Source organism: Staurois parvus, unplaced genomic scaffold, assembly GCF_062004578.1.
Source record: "Staurois parvus isolate SC_StPar_1 unplaced genomic scaffold, SC_StPar_1.0 ptg000013l, whole genome shotgun sequence".
Taxonomy (NCBI): Eukaryota; Metazoa; Chordata; class Amphibia; order Anura; family Ranidae; genus Staurois; species Staurois parvus.
In genome coordinates, this window is record NW_028317809.1 from 11,931,617 (window position 1) to 11,948,336 (window position 16,720).

The following is a 16,720-nucleotide window of genomic DNA, read 5'->3' on the forward strand; positions in this document are numbered from 1 at the left end:
AGGAGTGGATTCTTCATCCATGAGATCATCACAAGCAACAAAGAAAAGAGTGTACAACAAAAAACAGGCAAAATTGCAGCAACAGGACCACAAAAAGAAGAAGAGTCAATAGACCCAGACTGATGACAGTAGGCACTCAAACAACTGTACTGGAAAAAAATGCTCACAAAATCACCTTGTCAGAGCTATTCTTCAGGTGAATAAAATTTCCCTCGTTACCACATTCCTCTATGGAGATACTGCCAGTCGCAGAGGATTGTTGCGATACATGGAATTTGCTGCTGCTTCCTCTATCACCAGTACCCTCCTCTTCAACATCGGTGTTCACCTCCCGAGAGGCATGCCTGGCCCAACTACTTGAAGACTGGATAGTGCCACCTTCCATACTTTCTTCTACTTCAACACGTTTTCTCTTGCTACGAGACTGGCGGGCAGTAGAGGAGCTGCTGCTTGATGTGGCTCTTGACACCGTAACACGAGATTGTGGGCTTGGTGACAGTTTTAACCTTTAAATTGAATAAGGACAGTCATAAAAAGACAAGACAAATGTTCATAAAGCATACCCGGAAGCAACTTTCAAGTTTTAGAGAGATTTTCATCATCCATCCCATATTCAAATATACTTATCATAAAAAGGACTGACCTCTCCTCTTCTCCCTCTAGGAGCTTGCGGTAGGCACTAATCTCCATGTCCAGAGCATATTTAACATCTAGTAGTTCCTGATATTCTGTCAGTTGTTGCTGTATGTGGTCCCTCATTGCGGCTATCTCTCTCTCTTTAGCATCCAGCATTTTTCGGTACTTGTCACGATCATTGGCCAGCAATTCCTCTAGTTCACGCATACGATCCTCCGCTGCATTCACCTGTAATCAATCCACTTTGTTAAATAAATTCACCTTTAACATTGTGTGACCCAGCACAAGAAGTTGCCTGTCCTTTTAGTGACTAGGAACAGGCTAGCTGCAGTAAAACATGGACATAGGAGAACTAAATCAGCCATGGCTCTACAAACTGCAGCTGCAACATGTGAGCCCATCATTGCAAGGGCAAAACAAACAGTATATAATTACACTAAAACGTAGTTAAAAACAACCAAAACCATTTGAAAATGTACAATATCTTTAAGCATACATTTTGTATGTACTGTGACTAGTAAAAATACAGAATATGTTTTTATTTATTGTGTGCTGTACCTGCTTCTGTAGACCAGACAGCTGGTAGCCAAGTGACTCAATCCTCATTCGTGCTTCCATCAGCTCCTCACGGGCAGCCTCAGCAGCTTGGTCAGTATGGTCAGAGGAACGCTTGATATTGTCCAACTGAAATTAGCAAGAAATAACGGTGATAAAACTATCAACAATCTAGTTTGTGTTCCTAATCTGAATCTATTTTTTTTTTTAGAATAGGGCTCTTTTCATATGGGTGTCATCTATTTAGTCACGCTTTTTGTCAAAGAAACAACGGATCAGTTAACATCAGTTTTTACATCTGCCCACCAGTGTCCTTAACCATAATTCATCCCTGCTGTAAATGGGGAATCCCTCACTGACAGCACAATGTAAACAAGAGTGGACATCAAAAAATGACACAACGTGCATGTCCTTCCACATGGAGGTCTCTTCCTCACAATCCTAGCTGGACTATTGTGGGGCTGTAACTTATTGGAATCCGGAAGCCATTAAAGGGCCGCCCCCCCACGTGAATGAGTATGGTGTACATAGCACCCACAAGCCAAAATGTAAAGACATCACACAGATTGGGAAGTGTACATAGGTGTCCCTAATGGATATCAATCATGTCATACGATATAGTTACACGTCAACCAGCAAAGATGTCTGCCGACCCACATGAAACAAAGCCCCCTGCCCGACGGACCTGTCCACGCCCCTCGCAGAATGACAGCTCCGCTTACCCCCAACACTAAACTCAAAAAGAGGCGGTCACCAGGTGACCCCTGCCCACTTATAACATCATTGCGCTATATATGGTTAATGTTATAAGTGGGCAGAGGTCACCTGGTGATGCAGCCCTGTGTTTACCTTAGTGGCAGGGAGAAGAGAGCCATCATTTAGCACCGGTGAGTGACAGAAGTGGTTGGGATCGGCAGGCTTTTTTTTTCATGATGGTTGGCAGCCATTTATGTCATTGACATGGACCTACATCACTGTATGTTGTGATTGACAATGTACATCTGGGAATTTTTTTTTTCTTTCAATAAATGACTTACTGAACTGTGGTTATCACCCCTTCCCAACCACCAGGCCAGAGTTGTAGGGAAGAGGCCCTTGTCCTCCAACACGTTACACAGTTGGTAAGGTTGAATAAAGACACCAGTCCATCCAGTTAAGCCTGTGGGTGTGTTCATGTCAAAAACATTGTCCATATCCCTGCTGTGTTAAGTCAAGATACCCATCCAAGACGTTTATTTTTTTAATTTTAATTTTTTTTTAATTATCATCATCAAGGATTCCTGCCAACACCACCAAATGCAAAAGCGAGTTCCACAGACTTACCGCCCTGACAGTGGAAAAAAAACCTAAAACAGGTTAAGGTTAAACCGCTTCTCCTCCGCCTTGTGTCTTCTTACACTCTTTGAGACTTAACAGTTTAGTCCCTATACTAGAATCACCATTTAGATACTTGCATATTGCCATCATATCCCCTATCAAGTTTCTCTTTTCTGGGGGGGGGGGGGGCTTGGAGTTTAATGCTAGTAATCGCTCCTCATAACGGAGGTCCTCCAGTCCTTTTAATAACTTTGCTGCTCTTTTTTGGACTCTCTCCAGTTCCAGCACCCCCCCCCTCCTGAGGATTGGTAACCAAAACTGGACAGCATACTGCAGATGAGGCCAAACAAAACTTTTGTAAAGTGGCAGGATTATAGTATTCTCTCGAGTAAATCACATTTTAAATGCACGCTAATTTTTGTTAGCAATAGCATGCAATGCCAAGCAAAGCTAGTCTATTAGAACCCCCAGATCTTTTTTATCCTAGATTCCCCAAGGGGGTTCTCCACCTAGCAAGTAGTTTGAATTTTTATTTTTAGCCCCCAAGTGCATTACTTTACATTTTTCAACATTAAACCTCATTTGTCATATATTTATCTACCTGATTATGTTAGAGGTCTTCTTTTAAAGTATCTGTATCTTGCTGCAAAATTGTCATCCAACTTAGCTTTGTATTGTCAGCAAACACTGATATTGAGCTATTTATACTAGCCTCTATATCATTTATAAAAAATTTAAACAGAATTGATCCCAGGACAGAGCCTTGTGGTACCCCACTTACCACATCAGTCCAGTCTGAGTACTCGCCATTTATCACCACCCGTTGGACGTGCCCCTGTAACTAGTTTTCTAACTATGAACAAATCCTATGGTCCATGCCTATAGATCTCGGTTTGTAAATTAAATGTTTATGTTGAACTGTATTGAATGCTTTTGCAAAATCCAGATACACCACATCCACCGCCCTTCCTTTATCTAGATTGCAGCTCACTTCCTCGTAGAAAGTTAACAGATAAGTTTGGCAAGAACGACCTTTCATAAATCCATGCTGATTACTACTAAATATACGGTTTCCTTCAGCAAATTCATAGATATAATCCCTTATTATCCCCTCAATTAGTTTACATACTATTGATGTTAGACTGACTGGTCTGTAGTTCCCAGGTATGTCTCTGCCCTTTTTCGAATATCGGTACCACGTTGGCCCTTTGCCAATCAGCTGGTACTATTACTGTCAGTATACGGTCCATAAAAATTAGGAATAGCAGCCTGGCTATAGTCTGACTAAGTTCTTTGAGGACTCTTAGGTGTAAGTCCTGGTGATTTGTGTCGAGATTTTCAAGTCTGTTTCGGACACGGTCTTCTGTTAGCCACAAGGGTAGATTCTGTGATATATGTTACTAATGATACAGGCTTGATTGCTATACCCCTCCCTTTTCTTTGTAAGTGCCAGTTCACACTACAAAATCTCACTCTGGATGTATTCCGGATACGTTTTTGCTTACAGTTCACACCAAACGCAGTTCTGGTACAGTTTGCTATGTTCCAGTATGGTTCAGTGCAGAAAAAAAATGCAGCATGTTCTACTTTTTTTTTCGTGCACCGGAAATTGACTGCACTGGTGTAAATTAGGACCATTGGAATACACAGAAAACACTGTGCATGCATTTTTGATGGAGAAAAAAAAAAAAAAATTAAAGATTGTATTTGGTACAGTTGCCTTCTTGTCATTTATAACCAGCTTCCCGTCATATTTTAGGGGGCCAGTACGTTCTGATCTCACTTTTTTTTTGTACTATTGATAGATTTTAAAACATTTCTTGGGATTTTTTTTTACGCTCCTCTGCTAAGAGTCTCTCGTAGTCTGTTTTAGCCACCTTGATTGCTTTACACTTTTGTTGCATTCCTTGTAGTGCTGGAATGCAGACAATAACCCCCTCTGCCTTAAATTCCTTGAAGGATGTTTTTTGTTTTCCTCTTTGAGATGTCCTTTTACTTTAAAGTTTAGCCACCCAGGATTAACCTTCGCTCTTTTAGATTTATTGCCCTTTGGAATACATTGAATCATACCTTTATTTATTTACTATGCTCCTAAAATATTCCCATTTTTCCTCAGGGTTCATTGTTTCTAGGATTTGGTCAAATATAATACTTTGTAGTATTGACCGTAGTTTAGAAAAGTTGGCTGGAGGATTACAGCTGCAGGGGTATAAAGAAAGGGGGGGGTGGGTTTAGGGTATGGGAAATGGGGCAGGGGACTTTGAATTTCAACTTAGACAAGCTAGCAGCACAAGGGACACAATCAATATTAATACTGTCCCTACCACTGGGCAGGGATCTAAAAGGCTTACCCAGGGTTAGAGATTGGACGGATACACCCTGGGCTAGAGTCCAGGGAGCCAAATCGTACCCCGCAGCAAGTATGAGACACACACACCAGCAGCTCAGACACCCGATAAACGCTGTTAAAAGAAAATTTTGGTTCCAGTAAATAGTAGCGGTTTTAAAAAACTAAGGCAATGATCCGGATATATCCAAAAGGCACCTGGGTTGCAATTTTAGATGAGTCTTACCACAACTGGCACTCAGCTGGAAGAGACAACTTGAAATCTTCATGTCCTGCCCTAATGTGGTCAATCTAAAAACACTGATATGGTATCAGTGTTTTTAGGTGGACCACATTAGGGTGGGACATGAAGCATTCAAGGTCTCTCTCTTCCAGCTGAGTGCCAATTGTGGCAAGACTCATCCAAAATAGTAACCCAGGTGTGATAAAACAATCCAGCATGGGGGCCTTCAATAGCTAAAAGGTACCAAAAAAGGTAGGACACAATTCTTACATGTTAGCAAATATTATGTCCCACAACCTACAGCACTAATGTAAGCCAAAAAAAAAAAAAAAATGCATATATTAATGTTATTGCGAAACAATAGGCTATATATGTGAACCTTGGGCATAAAATACCTGGAATCATGTGCCACTACAAGTCACATATTACAAAGTGGCTATGATATACCCTAAATACACACAACTGCAGCCGATCATATCCTTTTGGATATAATTGGATCATTGCCTTAGCCTTTTAAAACGGCTACTATTTACTGGAACCAAAATTTTCTTTTACTAATAGCTTTTAATTGGGTGTCTGATCTGCTAGTGTGTCTCTCATACCCGCTTGGGGTAGAATGTGGCTCCCTGGACTCTAGCCCGGAAGCATCCGTACAATCTCTAACTCTGGCTAAGCCTTTTAGATCCCTGCCTAGTGGTAGGGTTTTCTGGAATATTCTATTATATGGTCTTGTTTTCTCTGTAGATGTGATTCCCATTGTTCCTTAAGAAGCGGCTCTATGCTGTGAAACTTGTATAAATACATCAACTGTGAAAAGGCTCCCTTGCATCTTTGATGCATTTATTCTATGGCATCTGTTGATATATCAAGTAAAAATGTTTGTGATAAACCAGTTGTGAATATCTAATGAATGGGTATGGCTTGACAGTTTATATGGGAAACTGTAAACATGACTGACTGTTTTTAACCCACTTTTCCTCCAGAGTATTTACCCCCCTTCCTGACCAGGCCATTTTTTGCGATATGGTGCTGCGTTACTTTGACAATTGCGCAGTCATGCAATGCTTCACCCAAACAAAATTTGGGTCCTTTTTTTTCCCCCCATGAACAGAGCTTTCGGTGGTATTTGATCGTCTGTGCAGTTTTTATTTTTTGCACACAAAAAAAAAAAAAAAAAGAAGAAAACCAATAATTTTGAGAAAAAACATTTTTACTTTTTCCTATTAACCTACTAGGCATTTTTACCCCCCTACTGCCCAGTCCAATTTTCAACTTTCAGCGCTGTTGTACTTTGGGTACAGTGTTGCATGACCACGCAAATGTCAAACAAAATTTATCATTTTTTTGAGACAGATACAGCTTTCCTTTTGGTGGTATTTAATCACCACTGGGGTTTTTATTTTTTGTTAAACAAAAAAAAAAAAAAAAAGTTTGCGTTATAAAATTTTGTAAATAAGTAATTTTTCACCTTCACTGATGTGTACTAATGAGGCGGCACTGATAGGCAGGTCTGATGGGCACCAATATGTGGCATTGATGGGCACTAACAGGCGACACTGATCATCAGTGCCCTAATGTAGATGTCCGCTCTGAGTAATGCCAATTACCGGCTCTCCTCTACTCACGAGCGGTCAGCGGGAGGTGAGGACTGCCGATAACTGGCATTTCCTATTTACATTTGATCAGCTGTGATTGGACACAGTTGATCACATGACACAGCCGATGTCATCGACTCTTTACAGTGACTGGTGATCCGCTGTGTCTCAGCGACACAGTGCACCGCCGATCGCCCGAGGGAGCGCACGCACAGTTAGAATGTGAGGACGTCATACGAGGACCTCCCAGAACGAGAGAACCGCCACCCTTCCATCATTACCCTATATGGCGGGTGGGAGGCGGTTAAACATGTCCAGTAAAAAAAAAAAAAAATGTAGTCATAAAAATTTACACCAAAATGTATTCTGCTACACATGCTTTAAAAGAAAATAGAAAAAAATCCCAATATGTGTACATTAATTGGTTTACGTGAAAGTTATAGCGTTTACAAATGGCGGTATATACACACTGGAATTTGTTCCACTAGCAATGGCAACGATCAGCAACTTATGGCGGAACTGCATCGGGCATTTTGACACAGTGATCATGTAATCGTGTAATAAAAAGCCCTGACACCGTACTAATGACATTGGGCAGGAAGGGGTTCAAATCTGGAGCGATCAAAGGGTTAACTGTGTGCTGTTTTAATATGGCGGCTGTGTGTGCACGCTTCACTGTAAGCACACTGCTTTGCATGAATACTGCGGGAGATTCATTATAGTTGAATATTTATAATAGCAGCTTTTTGTATTTAAAAACAATGTTCATGGTTTACCACTATTCTAAAACAAGAATCATAGTTCAATCACATTACCTTAGCTTGATAGGTTTGTTCCAGCTCTTCTTTGTAGACCTTAACTTGCTCATCGTGCTGTTTCCTGAGCTCATCTAGAGCTTGTGCCAGTTTGGATTCGTAGTCATATTTGCTACCCCTGTCCACCTCCACTATGCTGCGCTCATGGCGTTTCCTGCTTTCTCTACATTCCTGTAATCAAGAGAAAAGGTAAATATACAGCTTCAACAGCCAACACAAACCTCTTCTCACCCACTATGGAAATCTTACCTCCTCATATATGTTTTTTCTGAACTCAAGCTCTTCCTGCAGACTCTGGCAGCGGTTCTCCATATCAACACGCATCAAAGTTTCCTTTTCCAGCTGCTTCTTAGCAACAGCATGACCATCTTCAGCCTGAGAAAAGCAGATGTACAGATAATTCTCTACTTGGAAGTCTTTTCACTAAGTGGACAAAAATATGGCTCCCTATTGCATCTTCAATAGAAGAAGCTAAATGTAGCAACACTACCCGAGTTAAGAGAATTTTTTGCCCTTAAAGTTGCAAGAAAGTAAGAATCCTGTGTGCAGCAGCCTTGAGAGCCCTCCCTCCTCATTGGCTGAGACATCACAGTCAGTGAGTCAATGAAGAAAGAGCAGGGGTGGGGCCAGGCCGCAGCTCTGTGTGAAGTGACACACAGACAAGCGGATCAGGAGAGAGCGTGCTTGGGTTCCCCTATGGCAAGCCGCTTGCTTTGGGGGAATTTTGCAGGAGGGAGGGGCCGGGAGCGTCGGCGGGGGATCCGAGAAGAGGAGGATTAGAGCTGCTCTGTGCAAAACCACTTTACAGAGCAGGCAAATATGACATGTTCTTTATGCAAGTTTCTCTTTCTAAAATTGCCATTAATATCACATCACTTTAAACACTCGTTTCTGAGTAGTTTGCAATTCATGGGTACATGTGGGAAGCTATATTTGCCTAGAAAATATTTAAGCTCCACTTCTTGCTTTGCAGTACTTTACAATGGTCGCAGCTACTAAAATTCACTGATTAGTGACTATACACCATACCTGTATGATTTATAGAAAAAAACAAAAAAAATAGGATCAAAATTACTTTAATAAGGAAACACTGCAACAATTGAAAATGTATTATACACATTTAGCTACAATTCTGATGCTTTTAAACACGACACCATCAAAATTTGAGAACACACACACACACACACACACACACACACACACACACACACACACACACACAGACGGGAGCCTTACATACTTTTTTTTTTAAATATAAACTTTTTTTCAACAGTGTCTTTTGCCATTAATACTACTGCTATCACAAGGGATGAACAACATCCCTTGTAATAGCAATAAAGAGGGACCCCCCCCTTCCACCACCAGCAGAAGTGATAGCCACTCAAATCACTTCTACTTAAACAGGGAATTGCTAGCTGCAAATTCTTTATATAACCATTTCACTCTCAGGACATCATATGAAGTCTAGCTGAAAATGGGTGGTGATGCAAGAAGGCTAGCTTTTAAACCTTGGAAAAAAAAAACACACAAAAAAAAAAAAAAAAAAAAAAAAAAAACACACTTGTCAGGACAGAGCATATTCAGATTACAGATAATTAAGCTATGCCTGCAAAGGGTTAATTGTTGCAAAAAGTTTCCAAGCTCCCTAAAAACCTAGTAGAATTTCAGTGCAGAACATAGCGCGCACACACACACACACACACACACACACACACACACACACACACACACACACTATAAAAAAAGTCACACACCCCTGTTAAAATGTCAGGTTTCTGTGATGTAAAAAAAATAAGATAAATCCGTTCAGAACTTTTTCCACCTTTAATGTGACCTATATACTGTACAACTCAGTTGAACAACAAACTGAAATCTGATTAACCCCAACCCCAGCTGTTCTAGTAGGTTTTTCCTGACATTTTTGTAGTCGCATCCTACAGCAAAAGCCATGGTCCGCAGAGAGCTTCCAAAGCATCAGAGAGATCTCATTGTTAAAAAGTATCAGTCAGGAGAAGGGTACAAAAGGAATTTCCAAGGCATTAGATATACCATGGAACACAGTGAAGACAGTCATGAAGTGGAGAAAATATGGAGCAACAGTGACATTACCAAGAACTGGACATCCCTCCAAAATTGAAGACAAGAAGAAAACTGGTCTGGGAGACTGCCAAGAGGCCTACAGCAACATTAAAGGAGCTGCAGGAATATCTGGCAAGTACTGGCTGTGTGATACATGTGACAACAATCTCCTGTATTCTTCATATGTCTGGGCTATGGGGTAGAGTGGCAAGATGGAAGCCTTTTCTTATGAAGAAAAACATCTAAGCCCAGCTAAATTTTGCAAAACCACATCTGAAGTCTCCCAAAAGCAGGAGGGAAAATGTGTTATGGGCCGATGAAACCAAGGTTGAACTTTTTGGCCATAATTCCAAAACAGATGATATTTGGCGCAAAAACTCTGCGCATCACCAAAAGAACACCATACCCACAGTGAAGCATGGCAGTGGCAGCATCATGCTTTGGGACGGTTTGTCATCTTCTTGAACTGAGGCCTTAGTCAAGGTAGAGGGAATTATGAATAGTTCCAAATACCAGTCAATATTGGCACAATATTGGCTTCTGCTAGAAAGCTGAACATAAAGAGGAACATCATCTTTCATCATGACAACGAGCCAAAGCATGTATCCAAATCAACAAAGGAATGGCTTCACCAAAAGAAGATTAAAGTTTTGGAATGACGCAGCCAGAGCCCAGACCTGAAACCGATCGAATATCTGTGGGGTGATATGAAGAGGGCTGTGCACAGGAGAGATGCCCTCGCAATGTAGCAGATTTTGATTGTTTTTGCAAAGAAGAGTGGGCAAATATTGCCATGTCAAGATGTGCCGTGCTGATAGACTCATACCCAAAAAGACTGAGTGCTGGAATAAAATCAAAAAGATGTTTCAACAAAGTATTAATTTAACCACTAGCCTACTGGGCACTTATACCCCCTTCCTGCCCAGGCCAATTTTCAGCTTTCAGTGCCATCACACTTTGAATTACAATTGCGTGGTCATGCAACACTGTACCCCATATGAAATTTGTATAATTTTTTTGAGACAGAGAGCTTTTTTTTGGTGGTATTTAATCATCTCAGGGTTTTTTATTTTTTTGCTAAACAAACCAAAAACTGAAAATTAAAAAAAAAAAAAAAAAAAAAAAAAAAAAAGTTTGTTTTTGTTTTAAAATTTTGTAAATAAGTGATTTTTCTCCTTCACTGATATGCGCTAATGAGGCTGCAGTTATGGACACTGATAGGTGGCACTGATGGGCATTGACAGGCAGCACTGATGGGCACTGAAAGGTAGCACTGAAAGGCAGCTCAGATGAGGAGCACTGATATGTGGCATTGATGTGCACTGGTAGGCACTGATGTGGCATTTATGAGGCACTGATGAGCACTGACAGCTGGCATTGATGGACACTGACAGGTGGCACTGCTGGGGCTACACTGATCATCAGTGCCCTGATGATCAGTGTACATATCCCCTCCGAGGAAAGGATTACCGGCTCTTCTCTCGAGCTGTCAGTGTGACAGCACGTGGGGAGAGAAATGCCGATAACCAGGATTTCCCTATTTACATGCGATCAGCTGTGATTGAGCACAGCTGATCATAAGACCGAGCCGAAATCTTCAGCTCTTTCCGTTGATTGGTGATACGCTGTGTCCGAGGGACACAGCGAACAGCCGATCACTACGCTGGGCGCTCCCGAAGCCGCCCATGCACGGTTAGAACGGGAGGACGTCATATGACGTCCTCCCAGGACGAAAGAACCACCTTTCACCCGTCATTGCCTTATAAGGCGGGCGGTGGTTAAGGGTATGCACACGTATGCAACCATATATTTTTTTTTTTTTTTATTTCCCTCCACCTAAAATATTTCAGTTTGTTGTTCAACAGTTGTACAGTTTATAGGTTACATTAAAAGGTGGAAAAAAGTTCTGAAATTATTATTTGTCTCAGAATATATATATATATATATATATATATATATATATATATATATATATATATATATATACATATACACACACACACATATACACACACACATACATACATATATACACACACATACATATACACTGCAATTTATACACGTTCACATGGCAGGTATTAAAAAGGGTTTCCCAATTTAAATACAAAAATGGAAATACACTTTAAAATGATTATGGTTAATGTAAATCTCAGTGGTGTTCAGAAAACAGGTCTGCTTCTCTCAATCTGCAGACTACCTACACTAACCAATATTATACCTTAGCAAGCTGAGCACGCAAATCAGCCACTTCTGCCTCCAGTTTCCTCTTCCCATCTAGGGCGGCTGTAAGCTCTGCCTCACTCCTGAAATGCAATGCCTCCAGGTCCTTATTGCGATGTTGTGCACTAACCAGCTCAGCATCTTTTTTCTTAAAACTGAAAAATAAAGAAAGAAAATTTACTATAAAATTGGACACAAACAATTTTTTTCATATCTATAAAACACAAACCACAAACACTAGAAACTCCATTTAATTCAATGTTATTGCTTTGCTGTCGCCGAATAGCGCTTCGTAAACAAATGCAAGACTTGGAAAAGAAAACGTCAGCAGCCAAAAATAGAAAAAACACACACACAAACAAGGAGCACTGAAGTGCTCTTATAAATCCGCTTCACAGAACACTGACACTATGTCCCCTTCTCATGTTAGTTGATCTGCAGAAATATATACAGTGGGGAAAAATATTTATTTGATCCCCTGCAGATTTTGTAAGTTTGCCCACTTTTCGTCCATTCTTCTTTACAGATCTTTTCGAAGTTTCAGCTCCCTCCATAAATTTCCTATAGGATTAGGGTCTGGAGACTGGACAGGCCACTCCAAGACCTTAATGTGCTTCTTCTTGAGTAACTCCTTTGTTGTCTTGGCGGCATGTTTTGGATCATTGTCATGCTGACTCAAGACCCATCCACGACCCATCTTCTGTGTTCTGGAAGAAGGTGCTCATCCAAGATTTTACAATACATGGCCCTGTCCATTGTCCCCTCAATGCAGCAAATTTGGCCTGTACCTTTTGCAGAGAAACAGCCCCAAAACAATGTTTCCACTGCCGTGCTTGACTGTCATAGTCAGCGTTTGTCTTCCTCCAAACACGGAGAGTCAAGTTAAAGCCAAAGAGTTCAATTTTAGTCTCATCTGACCTCATCACTTGCTCCAAATCCTTCTCTGAAGCATTTAGATGTTCATTGGCAAACTCTTTAGGGTCCTTGCGGGCACTGCAGGAATTAAGTCTACGGTGGCGTATTGTGTTACCAATGGTTTGGTGACTGTGGTCCCAATTGACTTGAGATCATTCACAAACTCCTACTGTGTAGTTCTGGACTGCTCCCTCACTTTTCTCATGATTATCCTTACCCCATGAGGTGAAATCTTGCATGGAGCTCTAGACCAAGGGTGATTGATGGTTATTTTGTATTTCTTCCATTTGCGAATAGTTGCTTCAACAACAGTTGTCTCCTTCTCACCAAGCTTCTTGCTGATGGTCTTGTAGCCCATTCCAGCCTTGTGCAGGTCTACAATTTTATTCCTAACGTTCTTTGACAGCTCTTTGGTCTTGAATGGAAGAAGCGATTCTGTGGACAGGTGTCTTATACATAAGTTGTCGTTAGGAGCACCATCTTAAATTGACAGGACTAATCTGTGTAGCACATAGCTAGTCTGTGGGAGCCAGAATTATTTTTGGCTGGTAGGGGATCACTAACTGCAACTTAATTTATAACATTTAAAATACACCTATGATAAAAATTATAGAACCTTCATTTCTATGTAAGTGAGCAAACTTACAAAATCTGCAGGGGATCAAATAATTATTTCCCCCACTGTATGTGAAGATGGTTTCTGATATTGCATTGGTGTTATTTTTGGAAGGGGAAACACATACTGAAAAGGGAGGTGCAGGTTGGAGAGGGGAACCTCTGTGTCCTATGTTTCCTTTCGTTTTACTCCTGAAGAAGTGCCACCAGTGCAGAAACATCTATAGACAGTGATCTATTCTACAGCCATCATCTCACAGCTTGGGAATGTTGTGCCCTGTATTGCATCCATCAGGCTACTGACAGGAAGGCATCCAAAGGACATTTTAGAGCTTGAGGCTAAGATTCTATGTGAACCATTGGTCATTGAGGGAGAGAAATTCTGATGTGTGCGGATTGAATTCTGGCAGAATTGGGGATTGTGTGTCCTTCACGCAAGTTTGACCATTGTAGTGAGGGCCAATCTACCAGGTGAGAGTACACCTTTGGGTGGATCCAGTGGAGGATTTGTGCCACCCATCCTGTGGATTCTTTCACCCAAAGCACCATTTGTTATGGATTGCGAACATGTTTTTTATTTTAGGAGGAAACAATGTATAGTTTTACAATTACTTTAACTGAATCATAAATGAATCAAAGCAGCATTTCCTTCCAGGTCGCATCTTTCTCAGCTATTGTATGCTGGGGAGAATGGGGAATGGCTATAAAGACAAGTCAAGAATGTTTTATTAAAAACCATCTAAAAAGTGAGCCTTTGGCCAGGCTAGGGACATTCAAGTGTACACATATTCCTAACAAAAACCTCTGTAGTGGTAGGTACTGTGCAGCAATTCATCTTCAAACCTTACAGCAGAAGTATTGAATTGTCAGTTTAAGTAAGCCCAGTCCACCTTCTCAGCAGCACCTTGGCAGCCTTCTGAAGGAAGTATTTAGAAGTGTGCAATCAAATGCTCAATTAACACACACACTAAACTCCGGTGACTAAAATCTGCAGATTTCTCTGGCTAGAATCAAAGATGTCATGAAGAGCTGTGGCCGCTGAGCCAAGCTTAAGTGTTCACACAATCAGTGATTATATCTGGCTAGGGACAGAAGATCATTACTGATGGAAACAGACTGTGCCCAGCAGCAGAATTCACATATTCCTTATGGCTGGAACTGATAGGGTTTGCTAATTTTTTTGGTTTGCAAGCCTTTAGGGCAGGAAAACAAAATGTCTCAATTAACATGGATTATTTTGAATCCCTATACCGCTAGCATTCGTAAATGGAATTGTATATCATATTTACTGGTTTTAAAAATGTTTCCTTCAGTTACTTTCTGGTTTCCAGGCCTAGGCAAATGTCATATCAGGAGTCTTCAGGAGAGAAGGGGTTTTTCTCAGCTAAGAATATACTCCTGCCTGCATGCCTGAGCTAAGGGCAGACATTCCAGACGTAAATGCTACAAGAATCATCTGCCCTTACTCAAGATTGAATATGACCACAAATGCTAGGGGTGTTTTTCAGAGTGATTTCTCATAAAAATAAAATATTGAGACATGGATGGACAGATGGGGGGTATATAGATATTCTATAAAAACAACCGTGTCAAACAAAAGAAATACTAGCTGCTTGCCAAGTATGAACTTATAGTACAATATGAAATGTAAAGGCTCTAAAAAAATCTCCTGGGGCCTAGAAGAAAAATTTCTCAAAGTGTAATAAAAAAGGCAAACGCTTTAGGTTTTGGATGGAGTAGAGGGGAACATCTCAGTTTTTATAGCTGTCTGTGCCCATTAGGAAGATTCACGCTCTATATTTTGTGTCCTAATTTACTGTTATCCATGAAAGTGTAAATAAAAGAAAATGCCAAAATTTGGGGTGACACCAGAACAGTAAGAGCAGAAATCTACCAATGGGGACTCTAGGTCTGGTGACACCCCAGATTCTCACTGTGGAGAGTTGTACTCAGGGGTGGGGGGGACCCATTTAGGCCTTATAATTAATATCGGCGATAGATCATTTATATTTAAAATAAAAAAAAAAAACTTTCTTTACGTAAAAACACGTGTGAGGGGAGGAGGTGGAGAGACAATATAAGGAATTCTCAAAAACATTACTAAAACAAGTTTTTCAAATCCTGTAAAAGCTGTCCAAAGACATTACACACAGTATGTTTGGGAAACTAGTCACTCTCCTAGCTATTACAGAGAAAAATCAGTTTGATCATGTGAAAAGACCAGTTGACTAGAGCTAGCGTGTGGATTTAGGGCTTAGGACACACCTACACTCATCTACAGCAACTATGTCTTGTCAGAACGCGCCAGCTCTTGAAGTTCATTCAAAGTTTTATTGCAGTAGTATTTGCTTCCTGCACACAATAGGTCTGCCCCCTCCTATTCACCAGCTTGCGAAGGTTCTGAAGGTTCCTCAGGATAACAGGAACACCTTTAAGCTTTCTAAAAAGGCAGTTTAGCATTCACATGCAGGTCACAACTGATGCTAAGCAGACATCAGTAAATGCCTGGAATACACCCAAATTGTGCCCTAGACTAGAAATAGGGTCACAGAAGCCATAATCCACAGAAAGATGGAAGATACCATGCAAGATAAGATCTTGGTGTACTCCAAAAATGTGGCGGCCATGGATTTCACATTTGTTCTTGCCAGGTTTTGGAAAGACTTTAATGGAGCCTTGGCCCATTGACATACATCCTTACACTTGTTTTTCCTTTTTACTAAGGAATTATTTTGGTCTATGTACAACATCAATAGGCATGTTACATCACTACTTGCCAAATGTTTAAGGCTTGGTTTAGAATAGCATAGTCATTCCACTTACATATACAAACTTTATGTAATCATTCTTCTCAAAGCTACCAGTTGCTGCTAGGTCAAGTTTGCCCAAGAATGCTGTTCTGTGTGAAGACAAAAAGCTGCTTTTGTGGGCACCATTTGCTGCAATATGCCATCAACAGCTGCAAGAACTTAAATCCACAAGAATCAGCATTTTACTAGCAGCTACCGTATGTGTAGGTATACTACGCGATGACCAGTTGTCAAGATTAACTAAAGCAATGTGTCTTCCCACTACAAAACAAAATCCAACAGCATGCTGGCAGATTGCAAACAAAAGCAGAACTTCAGATGAATAGCTAAATACAAAGATGGGAGCAGATATATCTGCCAAAGATTTACATTACTGACCCTCCAGTCCTGAGATTTACACAGCTCTGTCCCACAACACAGCCTTGTCTAGAAAAGAGGGAACCTGATGTTTCTCTACCGGATTTTCACTTACTGGCGTGCACACATTGAAAAGACCGTGAAAAAGAAGAACACCGATAGGATGATGAACCTATCAGCATGCTGTACAGCCAACTTTTTTGCTTTGTGTGGCTTTTCCCTTCCCTCTGAGC

At 40.8% G+C, this 16,720-nt stretch overlaps 1 protein-coding gene across 1 annotated transcript in view; it reads right to left on the minus strand.

The window, feature by feature from the left end:
• LMNB2 (lamin B2) overlaps positions 1–16,720 on the minus strand; it is a 46,711-nt gene that overhangs the window by 12,170 nt on the left and 17,821 nt on the right. The window contains exons 3-8 of the mRNA XM_089675683.1: positions 11,789–11,945; positions 7,738–7,863; positions 7,489–7,659; positions 1,195–1,320; positions 644–864; positions 176–506 (exon numbers count right to left, since the gene is read on the minus strand). Of these exons, the coding sequence (XP_089531809.1) occupies positions 176–506; positions 644–864; positions 1,195–1,320; positions 7,489–7,659; positions 7,738–7,863; positions 11,789–11,945 (1,132 nt within the window). The remainder of the gene's footprint in view (positions 1–175; positions 507–643; positions 865–1,194; positions 1,321–7,488; positions 7,660–7,737; positions 7,864–11,788; positions 11,946–16,720) is intronic.